The sequence below is a fragment of the Brachyhypopomus gauderio genome, chromosome 18 (assembly GCF_052324685.1).
Source record: "Brachyhypopomus gauderio isolate BG-103 chromosome 18, BGAUD_0.2, whole genome shotgun sequence".
NCBI lineage: Eukaryota > Metazoa > Chordata > Actinopteri > Gymnotiformes > Hypopomidae > Brachyhypopomus > Brachyhypopomus gauderio.
The window spans coordinates 5,015,352-5,038,494 of NC_135228.1; the positions used below are offsets into that span (position 1 = coordinate 5,015,352).

General features: G+C 38.0%; 1 protein-coding gene and 1 long non-coding RNA gene across 2 annotated transcripts; both read right to left on the minus strand.

The window, feature by feature from the left end:
• Window positions 1–4,070: 4,070 nt before the first annotated feature.
• Window positions 4,071–5,522, minus strand: LOC143482223 (uncharacterized). The gene is made up of 3 exons (XR_013122165.1): window positions 5,366–5,522; window positions 4,853–4,989; window positions 4,071–4,114 (listed from the first exon to the last, which is right to left on the minus strand). It is a non-coding gene; the product is annotated as an uncharacterized LOC143482223 (long non-coding RNA).
• Window positions 5,523–11,287: 5,765 nt separating this feature from the next.
• On the minus strand, window positions 11,288–12,965 carry LOC143482221 (uncharacterized). Its single transcript, XM_076980525.1, has 4 exons — window positions 12,740–12,965; window positions 12,389–12,588; window positions 11,948–12,107; window positions 11,288–11,680 (listed from the first exon to the last, which is right to left on the minus strand). The coding sequence occupies exons 2-4, from the start codon at window positions 12,521–12,523 to the stop codon at window positions 11,538–11,540; spliced, it is 438 nt and encodes a 145-aa protein (XP_076836640.1). The 5' UTR covers window positions 12,524–12,588; window positions 12,740–12,965; the 3' UTR covers window positions 11,288–11,537.
• Between the last annotated feature and the right edge of the window lie 10,178 nt (window positions 12,966–23,143).

Consider the following 23,143-nt stretch of genomic DNA (forward strand, 5'->3'; position numbering starts at 1 on the left):
AGTCAGCAGACCAGTATTCATCAAGTTTCATGCTTTTACCGGCTGTTATACCTCTCAAATAAACGAGACCCACAAATGCTTTCAGTTCGTCAGCTGTTAGTTTGAACTGAGCATTATTTCGTTCAGCCTCTGGCTCTGTGTATTTCAGAATTGCGCCCCACATTTCTGTGTCAATCAAACACAGTAAGCTGGTAAGTGGACTTTTAATTTTGTCCTTGGCATAACACGTAGGCCCTGGGGTTTCTCTCACAATATTGCACTCTTGTGCTCTACCCCGAGGTTTGCCAGCAGTTTGTTCAAACCACACCGTACCGTCTTTGGCCTGAAATGAGTCACCACCACACTCAGTTTCAGAGTCCGATTCTGAATCAGATTCAAGATTCAGATCCATTTCACTTTCGTCCTCTCCATCCGACACCTCACATTGTTGGCCCTCCGATTCCATCTCATCAATATTCTCATCAATGTCCAGCACTTGCTTTGGGGTGTACATGATTCTTTGTGCCATTTTTATAATGCACTATGCAACCGTTCAAACGCTCAAACCAAGGAGTCACGCAAACTGTGTTGCTGTTCGATCACCCAAACCGAGCTTTCAAGCAAACTGTGTTGCTGTTCGATCGCCCAAGCAGTTTTCACTCAAACTGTGTAGCCTCGTCCCGACAAATGTATAGCTCGTGTTGCCTCATGAATGCTATTGTGAATAAAGTGTTCATAACAGCACCGCCCATGCCATCATCTCAGTTTCGCTCGCAAAGGTATGCATTTACATACGGAACTTGCATTCTGCTTAATTCTTTTGTAATGCCAGTGTGTCAAAAGCAGCCATACATAATGTATCCCTTGTGAAAAAAAAGTATACTAAAATTATGCTGAAATATATATGTACTTAAGTTGTGCTATTTTGGTACTTAATTACTACTTATTTGTAATTAAAGTGATATAAATCTGCACTAAGTGTATACTAAATATACTAGTCATATGGTATTTTCGCCACTATTTAATATAATTTAAGTATATTTGTGTGAGCTGTCCAACAGAAAATTAAAAACATTAAGTGTGATTAAATTAATCTTGTGATATACTTACTTTAGTATAGGTAATGTAATCCTAATATACTGAAGTATAATTGACGTACACTTTCTGTAGGATGTCATGTACTTCTATTACACTATTATTAGTACAAGTAATGTACTCCTAGTATACTTTCTGTAGAATAAGTCAGGTACTTCTAATACACTTACTTTAGTGTGATTCATGTAATTCTAGTACACTTTAGGTGGGATAAGTAATATACTTCTAATACACTAACTGTGGTATAATTAATGTACTCCTAATACTTTACTGTAGTACAAATCATTTAATTCTAATAAATGTAATGTAGGTCTAGTCATCAACTTCTAGTACACTTCCAGTAAGATAAGACACATACTTCTATAATGCTGACTGTAGTACTGTTCTACTGTCATAGAATTCCAATTTTGTTATAATACACATTGTGTAGTTATTCTCAGGGTATCTGCACATTTTTAAATCTCAAATTCAATGACTTTTAAGACCTTTTTAATACCTCTCACAAGAAAAAATAATACTATTACTGGGGATGCAGGAGTGTTCCACATCGTTGACGGGGGGGGGGGGGGGGGGGTGTGTGTGGCGAACGAGAATTGTTGACGGGGGGGGTTGGCGAACGAAAATTGTTGACGTTGTTGTATACTCCAATGCTAGGAATCTAGCACTAGGACCCTGGAGCGGTTTTTTTTCTGCATTAGCGCTAGATTCGGCTAAGTTCACATCGCGCCAGAACAACTGAACAACACACACTTATAATAATTTAATGCCTCCCCTCATAAAATTCCAGACATTTTAAGACATTTTTAGGCCTTGAATATGGAAAACTAAATTTAAGACATTTTAAGACTTTTTAAGGACCCGCGGGTACCCTGTATTCTGGAGCATTCCTAATGACACATTGTAAAGAGCCAGATTCACATTACAGTGGAAAACAGTAAAAAACTGTAACTGACATACAAAGTTGTATGTCAATATGCAACCTTCGAACACAACTGTGATATAAAACACATACAGGAGTGTAATGAATGCAGAACACTTTATTTAAACATTTCTTTTTTACTTCTGCCAAAATCTAAATTCAGATAATCTATTTACCATCTATATACACACACATACATACATACACACTGCTCAAAAAAATAAAGGGAACACTTAAACAACACAATGTAACTCCAAGTCATCCACAGATAGGAAGCAACACTGATTGTGAATCAATTTCAACTGCTCTTGTACAAATGGAACAGACAACAGGTAGAAATGAGAGATTTTCAACTGATTTCAAAAGATTTTTATTAATTGAGATCTAGGGTGTGTTATTTTTAGTGTTCCACACAATTCTTAAAACATTGTGAAACACAGAAAACCAGAACAGAACGTATTTAAATATGTAACCATTATATTGTTGTGCTTGTAGAGTAACCCTTCACACTTGCACAGCCTTCTTTCTGTTGTAACTCTCATTATTGCACTTTCGCCTTAAGATGTTTTTAACATCTTGGACTGTAGTTCCTGGAAACTGTCCTATCACACAATCTGTGGGAAGAAAGTCACAGTCACTACTTTAACACTCTAGAATTAGGTTTAGCCATCCCAAGTTTAAGAGTTTAAAATTATGCTAATAATGCACACTATGTGGTGCAACACAAAATGTATACAATGTAAGATCAGACAAATGAGCAGGCAGTCCATGTTAACTCATCCGACATCACTACTTAATCTAACATGTTGGATTTCTTAGCTCAAAATAAAAAAACAGCTCATTTTTATGTTTAGCTTGATCTTGTTAGCTATTAGACTAGATATTATTATTTTCTAAAACTGAAAATGACTGCATCTATATATCAGGACAATGACAATTTTCAAAGGCAAAATTACAGTCCTAGACTGTTATAAATTCTAATACACAGATTTGGTTTTTTAAAAAAGTGATCCCTGCAATATACAGTCGCTTCAGAGGTTTACATACAATCACCTTGAACATTTTTTCTGGGGCAGAAAAGTTACAACAAACTCAATTTCATTCGTAGAAAAAAAAAAAGATTTGTCTCACAGGGTTTTCTTACATAACCACAAGATCAAAAGGTTTACATAACACACCTAGGCTCATATTTGGCTAAATGTCCTTTAAAAAGTTACCTGCACCAGATACTTTTTAAAGTCTTCAACAAGTATCTGGCAAAAATTCTGTTTACATAATGAATTGCTCATTCTGCCTCAAATTAAGTAAGAAAAAATTATCAGATTTAGTATAAAAGTCTTTGTAAAAAAATATTGTAAAATTAACTTACCAATAAGTGCATTGACCTTCTCTGGGTCAAGCTGGGCCTTTTCAGGAAGATCTTTAAATACATTGCTGTGCTTCCCTGTAATTGAAGACTTTGCAAGTATTTCCTTTCCAAACACCAGGACGGCCAATTCTTGCGCATAAACTGACATGCGTGTCTCTTCAAAACTTTAACAGTTGAACTGGGAAGCACAACCTGAAACAGAAAACCTTAAATCAGGGGTGGGCAATCTTATTCACATAGGGCCAGTGTGGCTGTTTTTTTTATCCTTTTCTAACCAAACAGGTCACACAATCAGTTAACTAAGACCAGCTAATTAAACTAGTGATATAAGGTGTTGTCTGGCCTGGTTGGACTAAAATCCAGCAGCCACACTGGCCCTTTGCAAAGCACACAAAATTCACCATGAGCAAAGCCAAGAAAGATTAGTGTTTTACCACATCAGGGGATTGCAGTTTGCTGGAACGTGGCTGGGCCTCATCCACCGTTGTGTCGGAACTGCGCCTTGCATCTGATCGGTCTAACTTTTCCAAGTACTGCCTCACTGTTTTAATGAATGACGGAAGTTCTGGGGAGAATAATGTAAATATATTTAAGGAACACATATTTAGGTAAGTGACAAAGTCATTAAGCAGGACAGTGTTTGTACAACCTTTAAGTGCCTGAACAGTCTCCTCATCAAGTTCCACTGTGCAGGGTTTTGACTTTTTCCGTGGCCTCATAATCTCCACATCACTGTCTGAATCACCGTCCTTCTGTAACCAAGGTATGACAGGCAAAAAGTTTACAGAAATTTGCATTGCCACATTTTACACAACCGTTAATTAAGCTGTATGTATAATGGCAAGTACAGGTTAAGATTTTGAACAATTAAGCTGTTACTGATAGACTGAAACTATGTTTTTTGAAAATGAGTAGAATGTCATGACAATCAATATTTATGTTTTGAAAAAGTCATACTTTTAGGTAAACAGCAGCTTGATTTATGTGGTTAGAATGTTCCTAGATTTATCATGGTGCAGTGGGCAGCATCACAACCTAATGAAATTAATGGTTAAATGTACGTGAATCAGTGGTTCAGTTTTTCGACCTGTGATGTCTTTCCAATGCAGATGGTGAGGCGGAGTCAACAAAGAATTACTTAAAACTTGTTTGTAAGTTTAGAGACCAAGAAGGCCTTTGGGAACCCGGCGCAACATTGCCATTCTTAAAGTTCTTTGTAAACTGCTAAGCTCAATTGATATAGAGAAACACACAAAATTGTGTCTTATTTTGCTGATGATTTTTATTATATACCTGTTTTGGAAAATTAGAAACAGTTTCAATAGTAAATCAGAATGACTGTTTAAAGGACATTTGGCAGCATCTATAGTTTTAAGGTTAAATGCTTCAAGTTAAGCAGTACTTTGTGAGTTATGAATAGGTCAAAACACTCTTAACAAACTGGTTTAAGTATAAAACAAATAAAAATAAAATAATAAAAAATTACAAACCTTTTTGGGTATGCCAGTTTTTATGCTGGTTTCTGCAGACAGAAACTTTTTTCTTTTAAACATTCCTACAGCCTCTGTCCAAATGTCTTCACCTCTGATGAATCGGTTTCTCTTTTCAATAAGCACCTTCTGATAGTCTAAAACAAGAAATTCAGAGTTTATATTATTTTTCAAATATGTTCTGGGATTAAAGTTATTTAAACAGGTAAAGGAAATGCCATGGTGCATGCTTTACCACACAGCAAAAATATTCTAATTTGTTCTTACATTTTAGACTAATGTTACTGGTGGCAGTGTGCTACAGAAAGCAGTGCAGTTTTAGATGTAATTAGCTAACGCTAGCGAGCTTAGCGAGTTAGCTGGCATGTTTTAACTAGCCAGCTAGCTAGCTAACTCAATTTGTTCACCCAGCTAGCGTTAGTTGGCTAACCCCATAGACTGCAGGCATGATTCCAAATGTATAACGACAAATACTACACAAAGTAAATCACACCATCATTTAGCTACACTTACCTCCAAACATCAGTATTTTTGCGGCATGTGTTTCAGTCTTCCTCCTTCCTTTTCTGATGGGCCATTTTACCTCTATCCAGCCATCCTCACTGGTTAAATCTGGGCAAGCAGTGACCTGAGACAGTGGCGTGTTCGATTTCACTATTATATCTGAGCTCTCAACCTCCACAGACTTGTCCTGAAAATAAAATAACGCGATTTTTCCGAGCATTACTGAAGTGCTAACGGTTGAGTTGCAGCACTGGACAAACTTCCCAAGTTCCACGAACACTGAGGCTGAACCTGATTGGCTGATTTTTGGCACTAAATTTAAACAGTTCTCTGGCGCTATTCCTGCATTCAGCGCCCTTCTCATTCAGTCTGCACAGCGCTTAACAGGTAAGTTCATTTTCCAGCAGTAAAATGAATATGAAGATAATATAGTGTAAACAACTACATATGGAACTACACATGGAAGCCTATATATAGACTTGTTTTGATCATTTAGATATTATTTTGTAACCGTTTTAATTCAAATGATAATGATATTGTCTTTTTTTCATACAAGAATTGAAAGGTCATAGCCAATTTTTTCGATACAGTTATACAAAGACCAATAATATGTAGATCCCTTCATGTGTGTGTGTTTGTTTGTTTGTTTGTGTGTGTGGGGGGGGGGGGGGGGTGGGGGGTCATGTGAGTGTATGTGTTAGAGACACAGAAGCAGAGAGAACATAATGAATATATCTCAGTCATGATCCCTATTGGTATATCTTTCTGAAGTATATAGTTTGTGTTGTTACAAATCTCAAATAGGAACAGAAAGAATTACAAACAAGCAATTAATTGTATAATTACATGTTTGTTTTTTTCATTTCAGGATGGCTAAAAAAGGGGTCAATATAAGGCATATCTAGAAGAAGACTGTCCAACTCCAAGAAAGCGTCTTAAGAAAAGAAATACTGACCAAGTAATATACTTCCATTAGAATAGGAATAGTTGTCATACTTTTGACCTTATAGTGTACTTTTGAGTTTTCAATTTTATTTTTATATTAATGTATATGTATTTGTTGTATTAAAAATGAGTTCACACATATGCTTTCACATTTCCGAATCATTTGTTATAAATTGCATTTTGTTAAAGATGTTAAATTCTATTATCACAACGTTTGTCATGGAATATTCATTTGAAATTGTAAATACTTATAGATACTTTCACTGAAGTACAGTACAATAAGTTATATTGCAAAAATATAGGCTCATAGGACACATTTAGTAAAATTATAAGTTTATCATAAAAAAAGCACAGTTTAATACTAAGTACATTTTTATTAAGTACATAGCCAGTACAAAAGTAGCACAGCCAAATAAAGTATACTTTTTTAAAGTATACTGAAAGACTAATTAAGTAGGTAAAATTGTAAGTCCATCCAATCCAATCCATTTTATTTATATAGCACTTTAAAACAACAAATGTATACCAAAGTGCTGTACACATACTGAAAGAATAAGAAACATAAAACAGCACAAATATAAAATTTAAATTTTGTGTCTAAATAAAAACACCAAATTTAGGAAGAAAACACACAACACAACCCAAAGCTATAGAAACAAATAAAGCACTAAGAAAATCAAATTAAATCAAAAGCCAATGAAAAAAGATGTGTTTTTAAATGAGATTTAAAAACGGCGAGTGACTCGATCTGCCTAATGTGCAAAGGAAGGTCATTCCACAATTTTGGACCCGCAGCTGAAAAGGAGCGATCACCTCTGCACTTTCGCAGTCTCCTCTGAACAGTAAGGAGGCACTGATCTGTTGACCTAAGCGAGCGTGCTGGGCTATAGTGTTGTAATAGGTCGGACAGATACTGGGGGGCGAGACCATGAAGAGATTTAAAAACAAATAAAAGAATTTTAAACTGAATTCAAAAAAGGACCGGAAGCCAATGCAAGGATTTTAAAATTGGGGTGATGTGCTCTCGTTTTTTTGTATTTGTTAACAGCCGTGCAGCAGCATTTTGCACAAGCTGGAGTCTGGCAATGGACTTCTGGTCAAGACCAAAGTAAAGCGCATTACAGTAGTCCAAGCGATTAGTAATAAAAGCATGAATTAAAATCTCAAAATGGTGACGAGGGAGGACTGATTTAATTTTGGCCAACTGTCTAATTTGAAAAAAGCTTGCTTTAACAACAGTACTAATCTGCGAGTCAAACCTCAGATTACTGTCGAAATTCACACCAAGGTTTGTCACAGTAGGTTTAACATATTGTGTCAAGGCACCTAGATCACAGTCATTAACTCCAGTGTCATTTGGGCCAAACACTATTACCTCAGTCTTCTTTTCATTAAAATGTAAAAAATTATTAGTCATCCACACCCTAATTTCCTCAACACATTGTAAAAGTACTTCCAAAGAGTGGGTATCCTGTCGCTTTAGTGGCATATAAATTTGTGAATCATCTGCATAAAAATGAAAAGAGACACCATGCCTTCTTAATATGGAGCCAAGAGGGAGCAGATACAATGAGAAAAGAAGAGGCCCAAGAATAGAACCCTGGGCCACTCCACATGTGAGAGGGGCTATGGAAGACTCAGTGGCCCCCAGACGAACACAAAAGCTTCTACGTGTCAGGTAGGACTTAAACCACTCTAGGGCAAGGCCCTGGATACCCACACAGTTATAAAGACGAGATAATAGAATTTTATGGTCCACTGTATCGAAAGCTGCGGTTAAATCCAGCAAAATAACTATGACCCCTTGACCCTTATCAATGGCTAAAAGGACATCATTAAAAACTCTCAGTAGTGCCGTTTCCGTGCTATGCAGAGATTTAAAACCAGACTGGAATTGTTCAAGAATTTTGTGCTCATCTAAGAACACGGTTAGCTGCTGATGAACAACCTTTTCTAAAATCTTAGAAATGAACGGAAGTTTAGAAATAGGCCTGAAATTAGAGAGGACAGAGGTGTCCAGTCCAGACTTCTTGATAAGTGGTTGTACCACAGCATGTTTAAAACTATCAGGTACAACACCATTTGCCAAGCTGCTGTTTATAATATTAAGGACATCAGGGGCTAAAATTGGAAAAAGTTCTTTAAACAAACAAGGTGGAAGTGGGTCATTAGGTGAGCCAGAGGGCTTCATGTGACCAATAATTTGTTCCAATAACTTTAAACTGACAGGCTCAAAGTTATCAAGAACAGCAGAGAATGTGGCAGCTACAGGTAGGTCAGACAAAGGTGGACCAATAAGGGCCCTAATGCTCTCGATCTTACCAACAAAGACATGCAGGAACCTCTCACACAATTCAACAGAAGCTTCCGGACAGGCTGCATATGGGGCATTAAGAACCTTATTCCGTGTTTCAAACAATACACGAGGTTTGTTTTTATTTGCCAGAATAATATCAGAGAAATACTTAGATTTTGCAGCTTTCACTGTCTTCTGATAAAGACGCCATTTGCCTTTTAATATCTGAAGGGAAACTACAAGTTTGTCATTTTTCCACTTTCGCTCAGCTTTTCTACACTCCCGTCTAGCAGCACGAGTGCCATCATTCAGCCATGGTTCAGTACTTGGTTTGGAGTGTCTTATTTTAACAGGAGCCACGGTATCCAATATAGACTGACACTTAAAATTAAAGCTAGTCATCAGAGCCTCTACATCAGTAGCACCACAAGGAGTATCTGATGTAAAGGTAGAGAAGACAGCGGAGAAATTTGCAACAGTGGACGAATTTATAACGCGACATTGTTGCACAGTAACACACTGTTTATCCATATGACAAGGCAATAAAACGTCAAAAATAACAGGCATGTGGTCTGAAAACGTAGCAGTACAAATCTCTAGATTGGAAACAGAAAACCCATATGTTAAAACCAAGTCAAGTGTGTGCCCCCGTTCCTGAGTGGGACCAGTTACACACTGCACAAGGTTAAAAGAGTCAATGAGGGTTAAGAAGTCTTTAGACATAGGCTTATCCGGGCAGCAAACATGGATATTAAAATCACCAAGAATTAAAAGGTAATCATACTTCGGCAGTATTTCCGTCAAAAAGTCGCTCAGTTGTCCAATAAAGTCTTTGTTATATTTCGGCGGTCTATAGATAACAGCGCATAGCATTTGACAAGTGGTGCCAAGCTCAAACATGTTCAGTTTAAAGCTGGAATAAAGCGGCACTGGAGTAAGCTGTTTACAATTAAACTTATTTTTGTAAATCGTTGCTATGCCACCCCCGCGACCAGTTGTACGAGGAGAGTTAAAAAACACACACTCTGGTGGTACCAGTTCACACATGACACTGGACTCACCTACGGACATCCAGGTTTCTGTAATGCAAAGAAAGTCCAGCTCATGCGTCGTGAAGAAATCCTTTAGAATAAACGTCTTGTTAGCTAGCGATCTAGCATTTACCAGGGCTACTCTGCCACTGGTGATCACCGGGGCTTTATCCGTCACTATAGCGCGGCCAAGGGGCTGCAGATTGTGCAGGTTAACTCTTCGCCTAACAAGTCGACAGTATGGGGAACGAGTCTGTAGCACTTCAGTCGAACCAGCCACCGAAATAAGGCTGGAATTCATGGGATCCCAGGTGCGCCACGAGACGGAGCGGCGCACCAACGGTGAGATCGCCTCAGTCCAGTCCGTCATGCCCATCAAGCCCGCAGAGGAACGATACAAACCGGCCTTGATTTTCACCAGCTTTCCGCTACGTCTCCCACGACAGCGTCTCCGGCGTACAGGTAGAACCGGCATGCGGCACAGGTAAGCCGGTAGCAGAGAGAGGCGGAGGGTCATGTTTCTGATCACCAGAGTTAAACTCACAGTAGTTAACAGTGTAACGCAGGTTTAGTAAAGTTTGACGATCGTACCTATATAGCGAGTTAGCTATTTGTACAACCATAGACATACAAAACATACAATCACAACACGGAACGATAGATAGCCGGCCACACACACTGGCGCCATCTTGCATCAAGTATAAGAAGAAAAAGTATACTTTAATTATTCCGCATATAGTTCAAGTATACTATTATTATATTTAAATATACGACTTTTTCACAAGGGATGTATCTAACAGCTAGCCCTGGCGAAGAGGGATTATACCCGAGAGATCATTCCTTTGAGATATTGACTTGATACCCAGCAAACATGGCAACAGTGGCCCTCTTTGGGACCACAGCGGGCTTAAAATGTGGCCCTATTTGGGCTGCCCACATTGGACCCCTTCCGGTTTGAACGTGGGGGCGTAACAGGGCCCACTGTTATGGACCCAAATGGGCTACCCGCAATCAGCCCAGTTATCCGAGTTTGCCCAATTCAAGCCCTTTCTTAGCCGACTACTTAGCCCACAGTTGCCTACACTGGCCCCACATATCCCAGCAAACATGGCAACAGTGGCCCTCTTTGGGACCACAGCGGGCTTAAAATGTGGCCCTATTTGGGCTGCCCACATTGGACCCCTTCCGGTTTGAACGTGGGGGCGTAACAGGGCCCACTGTTATGGACCCAAATGGGCTACCCACAATCAGCCCAGTTATCTGGCTTTGCCCAATTCAAGCCCTTTCTTAGCCGACTACTTAGCCCACAGTTGCCTACACTGGTCCCATATAACTTGCCATTGTTCAGCCTATAGCGGTCAATTTGCCACTTTCCCACTCTGAGCCACTTATGGACCCAATCAGGGCCACTACTCAGCCCACAGCTGCCTACACTGGCCCCACATATCTTACTCACATTAAGCTATTGCACTGTTCCACCCATAGCCACCACCACTTTCCCATAGTTTGCCATCTGTGTATTCTCTTCTTTAAACTACAAATAGATTATCCAGAAAATATTTTTTTTGCCTCTTTTGGAGCCTAAATGCTTACCTCATGTAAAAACCACCAAGAGTTTGGAAAAGGGTCAAGTCATTATTTATTTTACATTGAAAAAACATTAAGTTTAAACTTAAACTAGCATTTACATTTGAACTGCAGATGCAGATGTCTTTTGCATTCAAAAGATTCTTATAATTTATAATGTCACATGCTTGCTGAATATTCTGAGCACAGCAAAAATTATGAGTAATATAAAACAGTAAATGAAATATCTTTCAAGTGCAAGAAAAAAATGACACTGAATTCACTAAGAATATTTTAAACAGAACGACTGGAAAACCATAATCAATAACATGAACATCATAAATCAGACTTGGTTCTGTGTGTGTCTTCTCAACATTCTTTCTTTTCTACCTCCATCACGGTCTCTAGCGTTCCTCAGCCACACCTTGATTGCAGCCTCAACTGCAGCATTGGTCACTTGTTCTGGTGCACTTCTGTGGACTGCCGCTATGTAGTTGTACAGCACAAATGTACAAAAATATTCTGAATGTTTCAGATTAATAAAACAGGTAGAGACTAAAACACTTTCATAAAATTCTATAAAATGTAAAATACATTTTAAACATCTATTAAGTGTTGCCTTCATCCACTATCACTTTACCACAAAAGTGAAAAAGTATTGACTGAGCAATTTCCAGTGAAAACTTAGACAAACTGTACAGATGAATTGCAAGCAAAAGAAATAATAAACCAAAATATCAAAATCCTTCTCACCTATGACCACTTTACAGAGGATGAGATCTTGAAAAGATCTCTTCTCCCCAGAGCCTTTCCAAGAGAGCTGCAGAGCAAGACTGTTGACTAACAAAGATGACATCACCCTCCTGGTCGTTGTTTGGACGTCACATCCTCCAACCGTTCCTAAATATACAATCTGTGAAAGAAAAACAAAAAGAACAACTGTGAAGAGACATAAGGTGTGTCACTCTATCACACACTCCCTCAATTTTTAAAGCCCACAGGTACCGGCCATCTTTGCTGTGCATTTCACCTGCCAAGCTTGACGACAGTCCCTGTGCTGATTTATTTTATTTATGCTGTGTCAGTATTTGAGACTCGCTTCTGGATCCAACTTGAATTCTTAAAATCTTTGCTAATTCAATTTTCACTTCAACCCTCAGAACTGTAAACCTAAAATAAATAACTTTTACTCACCATCTCATTTTTGTAGTCTTGATCCTTCAGTAGAGTCTCCAGGTGATCAATATCTAAAATTGTGTTTAGTGGCAATGTAAGATCCTTTGGTGGAACTACACCAGCTGTCTGTTTTTTTAACACCGTTGTTAGCATTCGCTTGACAACTGCAACTTCTTCTTTAAGTTCAGCAAGTGCAGACACAATGTGCCGGTCACAACCTATGGAAATGACAACATAACAACCAAAACAGAGTCAGTACATGCTCCTATATAGATTCTCTATTATAATAAAGAAACTTAAACTTAATACCTAAATGAACCTTATAAAAACATTCAATAGTAACAGTTGTGGAAATCTTTGTTAAATTACTTTGGGTGTGGGAATGTCCAGTAAATGAAGCTGATGGAGAAGACAGAGTACTAGCATGAACTGTCAAACATGAAGGACTTGGAGTGGCTGAAGGACTTGGAGGGACTGGTGGAGGGACTGGGGGACTTGGAGGGACTGGCAGACTTGGCAGAGAAGAGTGAGATGGGGAAGAGGATGAACCAAAATAGCCACGAGGTCTTTTCGCACAGTCTTCCTCATCAGTGGAGTCAACATATCTTTTGTTGGGTCTAGTACGGTAAAAAGGGGGGTTTGATTTAGAGTGCATACAATTGATCTAATAAACAATAACAAAAAACAACAATAATGTAATCCTAATACCAAAGTCTCCTCAGTTAAATAAAACATACTGTTTTGAGCGATGTGTCCTCCCGAGCTGTTTATCTGCATCACTTTGCACATCAGTCATTAATTCAGCTTCTCTTGCTTTCTTTTGGGCCTTTTGTAAGCATGCTAGAGTAAAGACAATTTCACCAAAATAAAGAATAAATAGAATGAACAAGAGTAATATATCAAATGCTCTGAATTTGAAAAACTTGGAAATTAACAATAAAAGTGTACAATTAACATGAGATTTCAAAATTTTAGTTTGTTTATCCATTTACAATGCGGAATATGTACAATATAAATACAACATATTTCAAAACAAAACATCAGCATTTCTTCAGCACCTTGGGTAAGAAAATATCAATTTACCACTTTTGTATATAGAGCAAACTTTGTATGTATTCCATGTAGATTCTGGTTCCTCATGGCACAATAGTGCCTTTTGAACCTTGCTTTGAAAAATGTAGGGAGGCCAGAAACAGGAAGAGTCATCTTTCATCCATCGACTGCTCACCACACCTACTTCCTGTAGCCCTACAAACTCCACCACGTGGTAAAGTGCCATTCTCTAAAAATAAACTGAAAACATTTACAATTAAAATATTTACTATTTTAAGTATTTAAAAGTTAGAATGACTTGATCAGCTGAATTACTAAGACAATTAAATTGGTTACCACAAGTGCTTAGGTGAATATTAATGCCTCAACTTGCTGGATGTTTTGATCCACAACAGTATATATTAAGCAGATGGTATACTGCTCAGTGCGTATGAAGCATTGGTATAGCTGCCCATCCAACTTCTTGAGGAATGAGCACATATTTCTTCTCTATGTCTGTGACGCGCTGAACACAGAGTCTAGAGTCAAGCTGACTTGCTGAAAAAATGCCTACTTCACTTGAATTCATTGGGGTTGTGAACAATGGAGTCAGCTGAGAAAATTTTCTAAAAAGAACAAAAAACGACTGGTTGCCATTGGTCAAAATGTTTTCCACAATTCCAAGTTCTCCATTGATCATTACTGCATTGTTCCCAGTTTGGCATTTGATGGTGAATTTGGGCAAAATAACCATCTTGTGTTGCGTCCATAAAGCAAAGTCACTTGTCAGCGGTCCATTACTATGTCTTCCTTTCACCATGATCAGACCTGGCTCTGACTTTTTTTTGCTGTTGCCTGATCTCTGAATTTCATTTGCAATTTGTTGCAGAATATGCTGTGGCTTCCTAATCTTCCTTTTTAATTTACTCATATAATTTTCAAATGGAAAGGCCGAAACTTTATCCAAAGCACCATATTTTTCTGCATCCTCTGCTACGTGGCAAAGACAGTGAAAGTTGTATACTATCTCTTCAACACCATACAAATGTTCAAACTGAGTGAGAAAGTGCTTCATGAGTTCATTTGCATAGTTGCTGTAATGTGCACAAAGAGCTGGACACAACATCAAATATGTCGCAAGAGATAAATCTAAAAAGTTCTCATAAATGGAAGTGCAAAGGTGTCCTTTCATAACCACAGGTCCAGTATATAAAAGAAATTGGCGAAATTCCGTTGCTTTCCATCTGTCTACTTCAGTTAATCTTCTTGGTTTGCGCTGGAATTCACATGGAATGTGGCAAGCCATGTTTGCTAAAGTATCTGATATCCTTGTGACAGCATTAGATCCAAGTCTGAACTTTAGGTCTCCTTTTAGCCAAAACATCAACAGTTTACGAGTAACTCCTAAACATATGAGATGCATGTAATCCAAAACAAACTGTGTGACCATACCCAATTTCAGTTGATTTAACGGAGATCGGCCTTTGTGATGATCCTCATCTTTTTGCTGAGCAAAATCCGCATCTGTACGTGGTCTTGCATTTTTTTCAGGGAAGGTCATTCGATGGTTTATGTATATGCCCTCTTGAGTGCAACGCTCACACCCACTGTAGCCATTGTGGCCTTTGGTCTTCTTCAGGAAAGCCCGAGCAGGAGCATCACATACAAAGCAGTCAAGATGAAAGTGATATGAACTTCCCTCAATGGTGAATCCATTCTCCAAACCTATTACTTCTTCAACAAAGTCATTTAGATATTCATCTAAGTTCAGTGGTTTATTTTTACCAGCAAAAACACAAATGAACCATAACAAAAGGTTCATTCTCAAAGTGAAGCTTGCCTAAAATTGGCCATAACTGCATAGAAGAACTTTTAAAGAGGGGAAGTCCGTCTATGTTCACTTGAAGGAGTACCGTATCAATACTGGAATCACGCATTACATGAACACGACTAAGAATATGAGGAAAAATACCAAAATGAATGTATTCCCCTCCTTCAATGTTTCTGACATTAAACTTTTGACCAGATGATTTCAGAAGTGTACGAGCACATTTTGGCAACTGTGGCACATACTTGCCCAGCACAGAGAGAAGGTCATCCACTGCATTTTTTGGGACAGCAGGATTCCTTTGAAGGCGTCCAATGAAGGAGGTCATCCTGTAGTTCTGAAAACTGACGTCTCTCAATTTCATCATCATCATCATCAGTATCATCATCAGTATCTTCAAGTTGTGCTTCATTATGTTCTGTGAGGACGTCTTCAAATGTGTCATAACAATCGGCATCAGAAGCAACAGATTTGTTTGAAAACTGACTCTCATGAAAACTGGATGGACTCTGTATGTTATTTTCATCTTGGTTACAGGTATCTTCATCGTCAGAAGACAAAACACGTGTGAACTGACTGTTCTTGCAATGAATTTGTGTGGCATTTGTTGGTACAGCAGACAAACTTGTTTCAGGTGTAAATAATTCATTTATAACTTTTTTAATATGTCTTCGTTTTGTGGAATAGCTCATTCCAAACGCATCCATTTAACCACATATATTTGCTAACTTACATGAAATGAAGTTGAGGTGATGGAATAAGTTGTAGACACCTAGAAAAAAATATAGATATAAATTTACCTACACATATTCACTGTGTATACACAGAGTTGTATATAAAAGCCAGCAACTAGACTGTAGGTGCTTGAAATCTCGAACGCGGCCTATATTTCGTGTTAAGATATATCTCACAAACAGCATGCTAATGTGTAAATGTTTAGCTAGCGGGTCTTGTCAACTAACTAAATTTACGGGCGCACTGCAAACATTATATATACAGTGTGTGTGTGTGTGTGTGTGTGTGTGTGTGTGTGTATGCGCGAGCGCGTAATAGGTTTGATAAGACACCCTAACAGCAATGGCGTTTATAACGTGGTAGGGATTACACTATGAGTAAAAATGTTAACTGCTTCGAAATTTTGTGCATAATTATTCGAAATTTAAGTGTACGTATCAAATGATTGTATTGGTCAAAACATACCTTACAAATTCGTAATCGATGAACAGACGAGAACCGAGAAAGAGCTGGCAATCTTCTCAACAAACGGTCTGCGCGTGTTCTTCTTGCCGCGATTTAATTATGTGCCTGTTATGTGCCTGATGAAAAATGTTAAGGGCCATCATACAGCTAATTGACTGAGGCAAAACGCCTGTTTTTGAATCACAAATCATTTAAGTTTTGTGTTTTTGTTTCACTCAGTATATTTTTTATAAGATGAAAAGCGAACAATTGTGGCTGTTGTAATTAATTGTTTAGACACCCAACACTCGCAACAAAAAATATAAAGTGGGATGCAAAATAATATTCTACATGAGTGTCCACCAACTGCTGTTTTAACTACAATTCATCAGACTACAATACACAAAAGTGGGACTGAGGACTTGTTTAGTTTTAAAGTGCTACTTTTAAAGGTGTGGCATATGATGACCAACCATAATAACCACATCTGATGTGAGACTTGAAAAGAGACACAATGCAGCATATTCAAGTAAAAGCAGCTGGGCTGCTGTCCTTAATTTTCTTTACAGTAATCAAACATGCATTTCTTAGTGTGGGGTTGACTATGGGCAAGCCCTGGTGCACTGCCCACATTTAACCTGTAATGGCCAGAAGTGGGCTAATGGGCACGGGCCCAGAGTGGGCTAAACTATTTTGTGCCCTCATGAGGTTATCAGTGGGCAAGCCCAATGGTGCACTGCCCACATTTAACCTGTAATGGCCAGAAGTGGGCTAATGGGCACGGGCCCATAGTGGGCTAAACTATTTTGTGCCCTCATGAGGTTATCAGTGGGCAAGCCCAATGGTGCACTGCCCACATTTAACCTGTAATGGCCAGAAGTGGGCTAATGGGCACGGGCCCAGAGTGGGCTAAACTATTTTGTGCCCTCATGAGGTTATCAGTGGGCAAGCCCAATGGTGCACTGCCCACATTTAACCTGTAATGGCCAGAAGTGGGCTAATGGGCACGGGCCCATAGTGGGCTAAACTATTTTGTGCCCTCATGAGGTTATCAGTGGGCAAGCCCAATGGTGCACTGCCCACATTTAACCTGTAATGGCCAGAAGTGGGCTAATGGGCACGGGCCCAGAGTGGGCTAAACTATTGTGTCCCATCATGAGGTTATCAGTGGGCAAGCCCTATCCCTCACTGCCCAAAGGAAACCCAAAATGGGCCCAAATGGGATTGTTTGCTGGGTAGGTAGGCTAATTACCATTCGCAGAATTCCTGCAAACTACTAAAGCATTAATTAGGCAAAGCAAGACTCTCTCACGGTTTGAAAACCATTGATGTAAACTTATATATAGTATATATTAAATAATATTAATAAATAAAGTATGTATTTCAAGACTTTGGAAAGTGAAACACTTTCACTTTCGTTCAACGGACGAATTCCGTTTTGTCTTTACACATAATCAGTTTGAACTTTGTGAATAATTTAGTTTTGAAAACTATTGATCTTTATTTAGTTATACTAAATATTAAATGACATACGAATCTTTGCGACACACGCTGGCAGAAAAGAGAATCACAGTCTTGAAGTGTAGGTGACGACGATAATATTACAGAGATACGAGCGAAATCGATTTAAACTAGCATGTGCAGGGTTTCTTTTAACAATGTAAAAATACTAGTTTATTAAAAGGACAATTCTGGGAAAAGTCATGAAAGGAGGGATCTGAAATTGGATCCAGTGCAAAGATATTATTTATTTTTTTGAGCTGCTGCGGTCAAGTAACCGGTGCTCGGCGCTTCTAGGTATAATTAGGTCGACCAGAGGCGGCGCTTCTAGTAGACGTCACAGCGGTCAAATGACCGGTGCTTTGGCGCTTCTAGTGTTAAACACTGATCACTTTAATATACTGAATCATCTGTTTATACCCTAATATTATGATAGTGACATATATCTGCTTTGTTATTTCAATAAACAAGCTTTCATATACAAAATCTTCTCACACTTGAACACGAGGAACAGAGATACCTGCTACTAGAACACAGAAGTTCATGCCCATTTTGAGTTTGTGTGTTTAGTTCATGTTCATTTAGTTTGCCAGATGGTTCTTTCTCATTACCTCATTACATTGTATGTGAGCTTTGTTTTAATCTCTTTAAACAGTAAATGAAACAAGAACAACTGTACTCTGGTCTGCTGAATAGCCAAATCAAACTTTATTGTGGGATCCCACAGTCTCTCTGTTGCACACATCACACATGCATCTGCGAGAAACTGAGAGAGAGAGAGACCAGAGCTCAGTCTTATACTTTTCATACTTTCATTTTTCTCTGACCTTCCTGTGTTCTCACTACTCACTAACATCTGTGGTTTACCAATGAGCATCTGACCTCAGACATCTTCCTGTTTCTTTGCTAACCTTTCGTACTTCACTGCACGTATACATTCATACATGTTCATGCACGTTCAGTTCTCTAAAACATTATTTCCATCATTTAAACCAGTTCCTATAGACCTTTTGACCTCAGTAGATCGTTTAGCACAAGTAGATTACATTCACATGTTAGTGTTAAGATATTATTAATTATTATTCATTATTTTGTTATGACCCAGCCTAGGCTATCAGCTCACAACAGAGAAATCACAGGGAAAAGGGGCAAGTAGATAGTTTATTTGTGGTGGGACAAAATAGGCTTCGGGAGTTGATATAGCCAAAATAAAATTTTCTTGACAACAAAAGAGCTAACTTTCTATTTCAGAAAACCAAACAAAATAAATGTACAATAACCTGCCCTAAATCACTAATGATAATGAGGAATATATGGAATATATATATATATATATATATATATATATATATATATATATATATATATATATATATATATATATATCAGGAAAAAACTATATATATAGAATGACTGCTAAGTCTGAATATATGGAATGAAACCTGAGAATATGGAATGAAGTCTGAATATATGGAATGAAACCTGAGAATATTAAATGAAAGTCTGAATATATGGAATGAAACCTGAGAATATGGAACGAAAGTCTGAATATATGGAATGAAAGTCTGAATATATGGAATGAAACCTGAGAATATGGAATGAAGTCTGAATATATGGAATGAAACCTGAGAATATTAAATGAAAGTCTGAATATATGGAATGAAAGTCTGAATATATGGAATGAAAACCTGAATATATGGAATGAAAGTCTGAATATATGGAACGAAAATCTGAATATATGGAACGAAAGTCTGAATATATGGAATGAAAGTCTGAATATATGGAATGAAAACCTGAATATTCACTGAAATATTCACTGAAATATTTTTAATCTAGATTAAAATGGCTCATTCAGAATATGCATGCATGCATGACTAAAAGTCAGTCTTTGAGATAGGGTTTCTTAATACAGAGGGTGCATTAGAACAGGGGCTCATCTCCTGTTTCCAAAATGCATCAATGAGTGCTTGAGAAAGCTGTTCTACTTTGATACTTGAAGAAAAAAAAACATGCTCAATAAAATGTAGGCTACTCGTGTTCAACGGTTTATTCAGTTAAACATGAAAATAGTACTGTAAGCCTACATACTTTAAGCAGGCATATTCAGTGAAACATGAATTTGTAAGCCTACATACTGTTAAAAGGGGTTTATAACATGTTTATTCAGCTAAACATGTTAGCTAAACAGCTAAACATCATTTAGTTTGCTAGATGGTTCTTTCTCATTACCTCATTACATTGTATGTGAGCTTTGTTTTAATCTCTTTAAACAGTAAATGAAACAAGAACAACTCTGTACTGTGGTCTGCTGAATAGCCAAGTCAAACTTTATTGTGGGATCCCACAGTCTCTCTGTTGCACACATCACACATGCATCTGGAAGAAACTGAAAGAGAGAGAGAGAGCGAGCCCAGAGCTCAGTCTTATACTTTTCATACTTTCAGTTTTTCTCTGACCTTCCTGTGTTCTCACTACTCACTAACATCTGTGGTTTACCAATGAGCATCTGACCTCAGACATCTTCCTGTTTCTTTGCTAACCTTTCGTACTTCACTGCACGTATACATTCATACGTTCATGCACGTTCATTTCTCTGAAACATTATTTCCATCATTTAAACCAGTTCCTATAGACCTTTTGACCTCAGTAGATTGTTTAGCACAAGTAGATTACATTCACATGTTAGTGTTAAGATATTATTAATTATTATTCATTATTTTGTTATGACCCAGCCTAGGCTATCAGCTCACAACAGAGAAATCACAGGGAAAAGGGGCAAGTAGATAGTTTATTTGTGGTGGGACAAAATAGGCTTCGGGAGTTGATATAGCCAAAATAAAATTTTCTTGACAACAAAAGAGCTAACTTTCTATTTCAGAAAACCAAACAAAATAAATGTACAATAACCTGCCCTAAATCCCTAATGATAAACAGAGAACCTAAATATTATAAACAAAGAAAAAAAACAATCAAATCCCTACATCCCAACCATTATTTTGTAAATCCTATAAATAATGAGGAATATATGGAATATATATATATATATATATATATATATATATATATATATATATATATATATATATATATATATATATATATAATGGAAAGCCGTTCAGGAAAAAACTATATATATAGAATGACTGCTAAGTCTGAATATATGGAATGAAACCTGAGAATATGGAATGAAGTCTGAATATATGGAATGAAACCTGAGAATATTAAATGAAAGTCTGAATATATGGAATGAAACCTGAGAATATGGAACGAAAGTCTGAATATATGGAATGAAAGTCTGAATATATGGAATGAAAACCTGAATATATGGAATGAAAGTCTGAATATATGGAACGAAAATCTGAATATATGGAACGAAAGTCTGAATATATGGAATGAAAGTCTGAATATATGGAATGAAAACCTGAATATTCACTGAAATATTCACTGAAATATTTTTAATCTAGATTAAAATGGCTCATTCAGAATATGCATGCATGCATGACTAAAAGTCAGTCTTTGAGATAGGGTTTCTTAATACAGAGGGTGCATTAGAACAGGGGCTCATCTCCTGTTTCCAAAATGCATCAATGAGTGCTTGAGAAAGCTGTTCTACTTTGATACTTGAAGAAAAAAAACATGCTCAATAAAATGTAGGCTACTCGTGTTCAACGGTTTATTCAGTTAAACATAAAAATAGTACTGTAAGCCTACATACTTTAAGCAGGCAAACAGCTAAACATCATTTAGTTTGCTAGATGGTTCTTTCTCATTACCTCATTACATTGTATGTGAGCTTTGTTTTAATCTCTTTAAACAGTAAATGAAACAAGAACAACTCTGTACTGTGGTCTGCTGAATAGCCAAGTCAAACTTTATTGTGGGATCCCACAGTCTCTTTGTTGCACACATCACACATGCATCTGGAAGAAACTGAAAGAGAGAGAGAGAGAGAGCGAGCCCAGAGCTCAGTCTTATACTTTTCATACTTTCAGTTTTTCTCTGAACTTCCTGTGTTCTCACTACTCACTAACATCTGGTTTACCAATGAGCATCTGACCTCAGACATCTTCCTGTTTCTTTGCTAACCTTTCGTACTTCACTGCACGTATACATTCATACATGTTCATGCACGTTCAGTTCTCTGAAACATTATTTCCATCATTTAAACCAGTTCCTATGGACCTTTTGACCTCAGTAGATTGTTTAGCACAAGTAGATTACATTCACATGTTAGTGTTAAGATATTATTAATTATTATTCATTATTTTGTTACGACCCAGCCTAGGCTATCAGCTCACAACAGAGAAATCACAGGGAAAAGGGGCAAGTAGATAGTTTATTTGTGGTGGGACAAAATAGGCTTCGGGAGTTGATATAGCCAAAATAAAATTTTCTTTATTTTGTTTATTTGTGGCGACAACAAAAGAGCTAACTTTCTATTTCAGATAACCAAACAAAATTAATGTACAATAGCCTGCCCTAACTCCCTAATCCCAATCCCAACCGTTCACTGGTGTTTTGCCCCCTAGCCAGGACACCTCATGGTGGGGGGGAGGGCATTGGTTCATGTGGAGACGTCTCCCCACTTCACTGCCTGCAGCTGACCTCATTGCAGTGTTGACCCCCAACTGTTATCTTTTCTCCGCAGCCATATCCAGAAACTCGCCTTTTCTGCCTCTTCCGCCAACTCCTTGTTTGCCCTCTTCAGGCTTGCTCCAGTCATTCCAGCAGCGCGGAGGAGTCAGACTGCAAACCCCCTTGCAAAGCCCTTACACCCGACCTCTACAGGTTAAAAGGTCGTGGCCCAGCCTCCACCTTTGCACTCCTGCGCCAGATCTCTGTACTTGGACTGCTTGAGTTCATGTGCTACTGGTATTCCTTCCTCCCAAGGCATGGTCAGTTCAATTATGAGGACTTTCTTAGCGGCCATAGATGTTTGGAATTTTCTTCTCCGACCCAGACGGGCCCCAACACCGCCCCGATGAACCGACTGGTTTTTGACTGAGTGGTCCAAGCAAAGTCTTGACAACAAAGGTTCTTTTAAAATGATTTATATAGAATATAATTGAATGCAATATAATAGAAGTATACGTGGTACAAACTCTTCAGTGCACTGGTGCTAGTTGCCTAGGAATCTACCTAACCCAAGTGGATCTCAGCAGTGTCCAAGCGAAAAGCCTCTCGTGCTGGGCGATGTCCTTTCTTTCATACTCTCTGTCCATAAGTTTCGATTT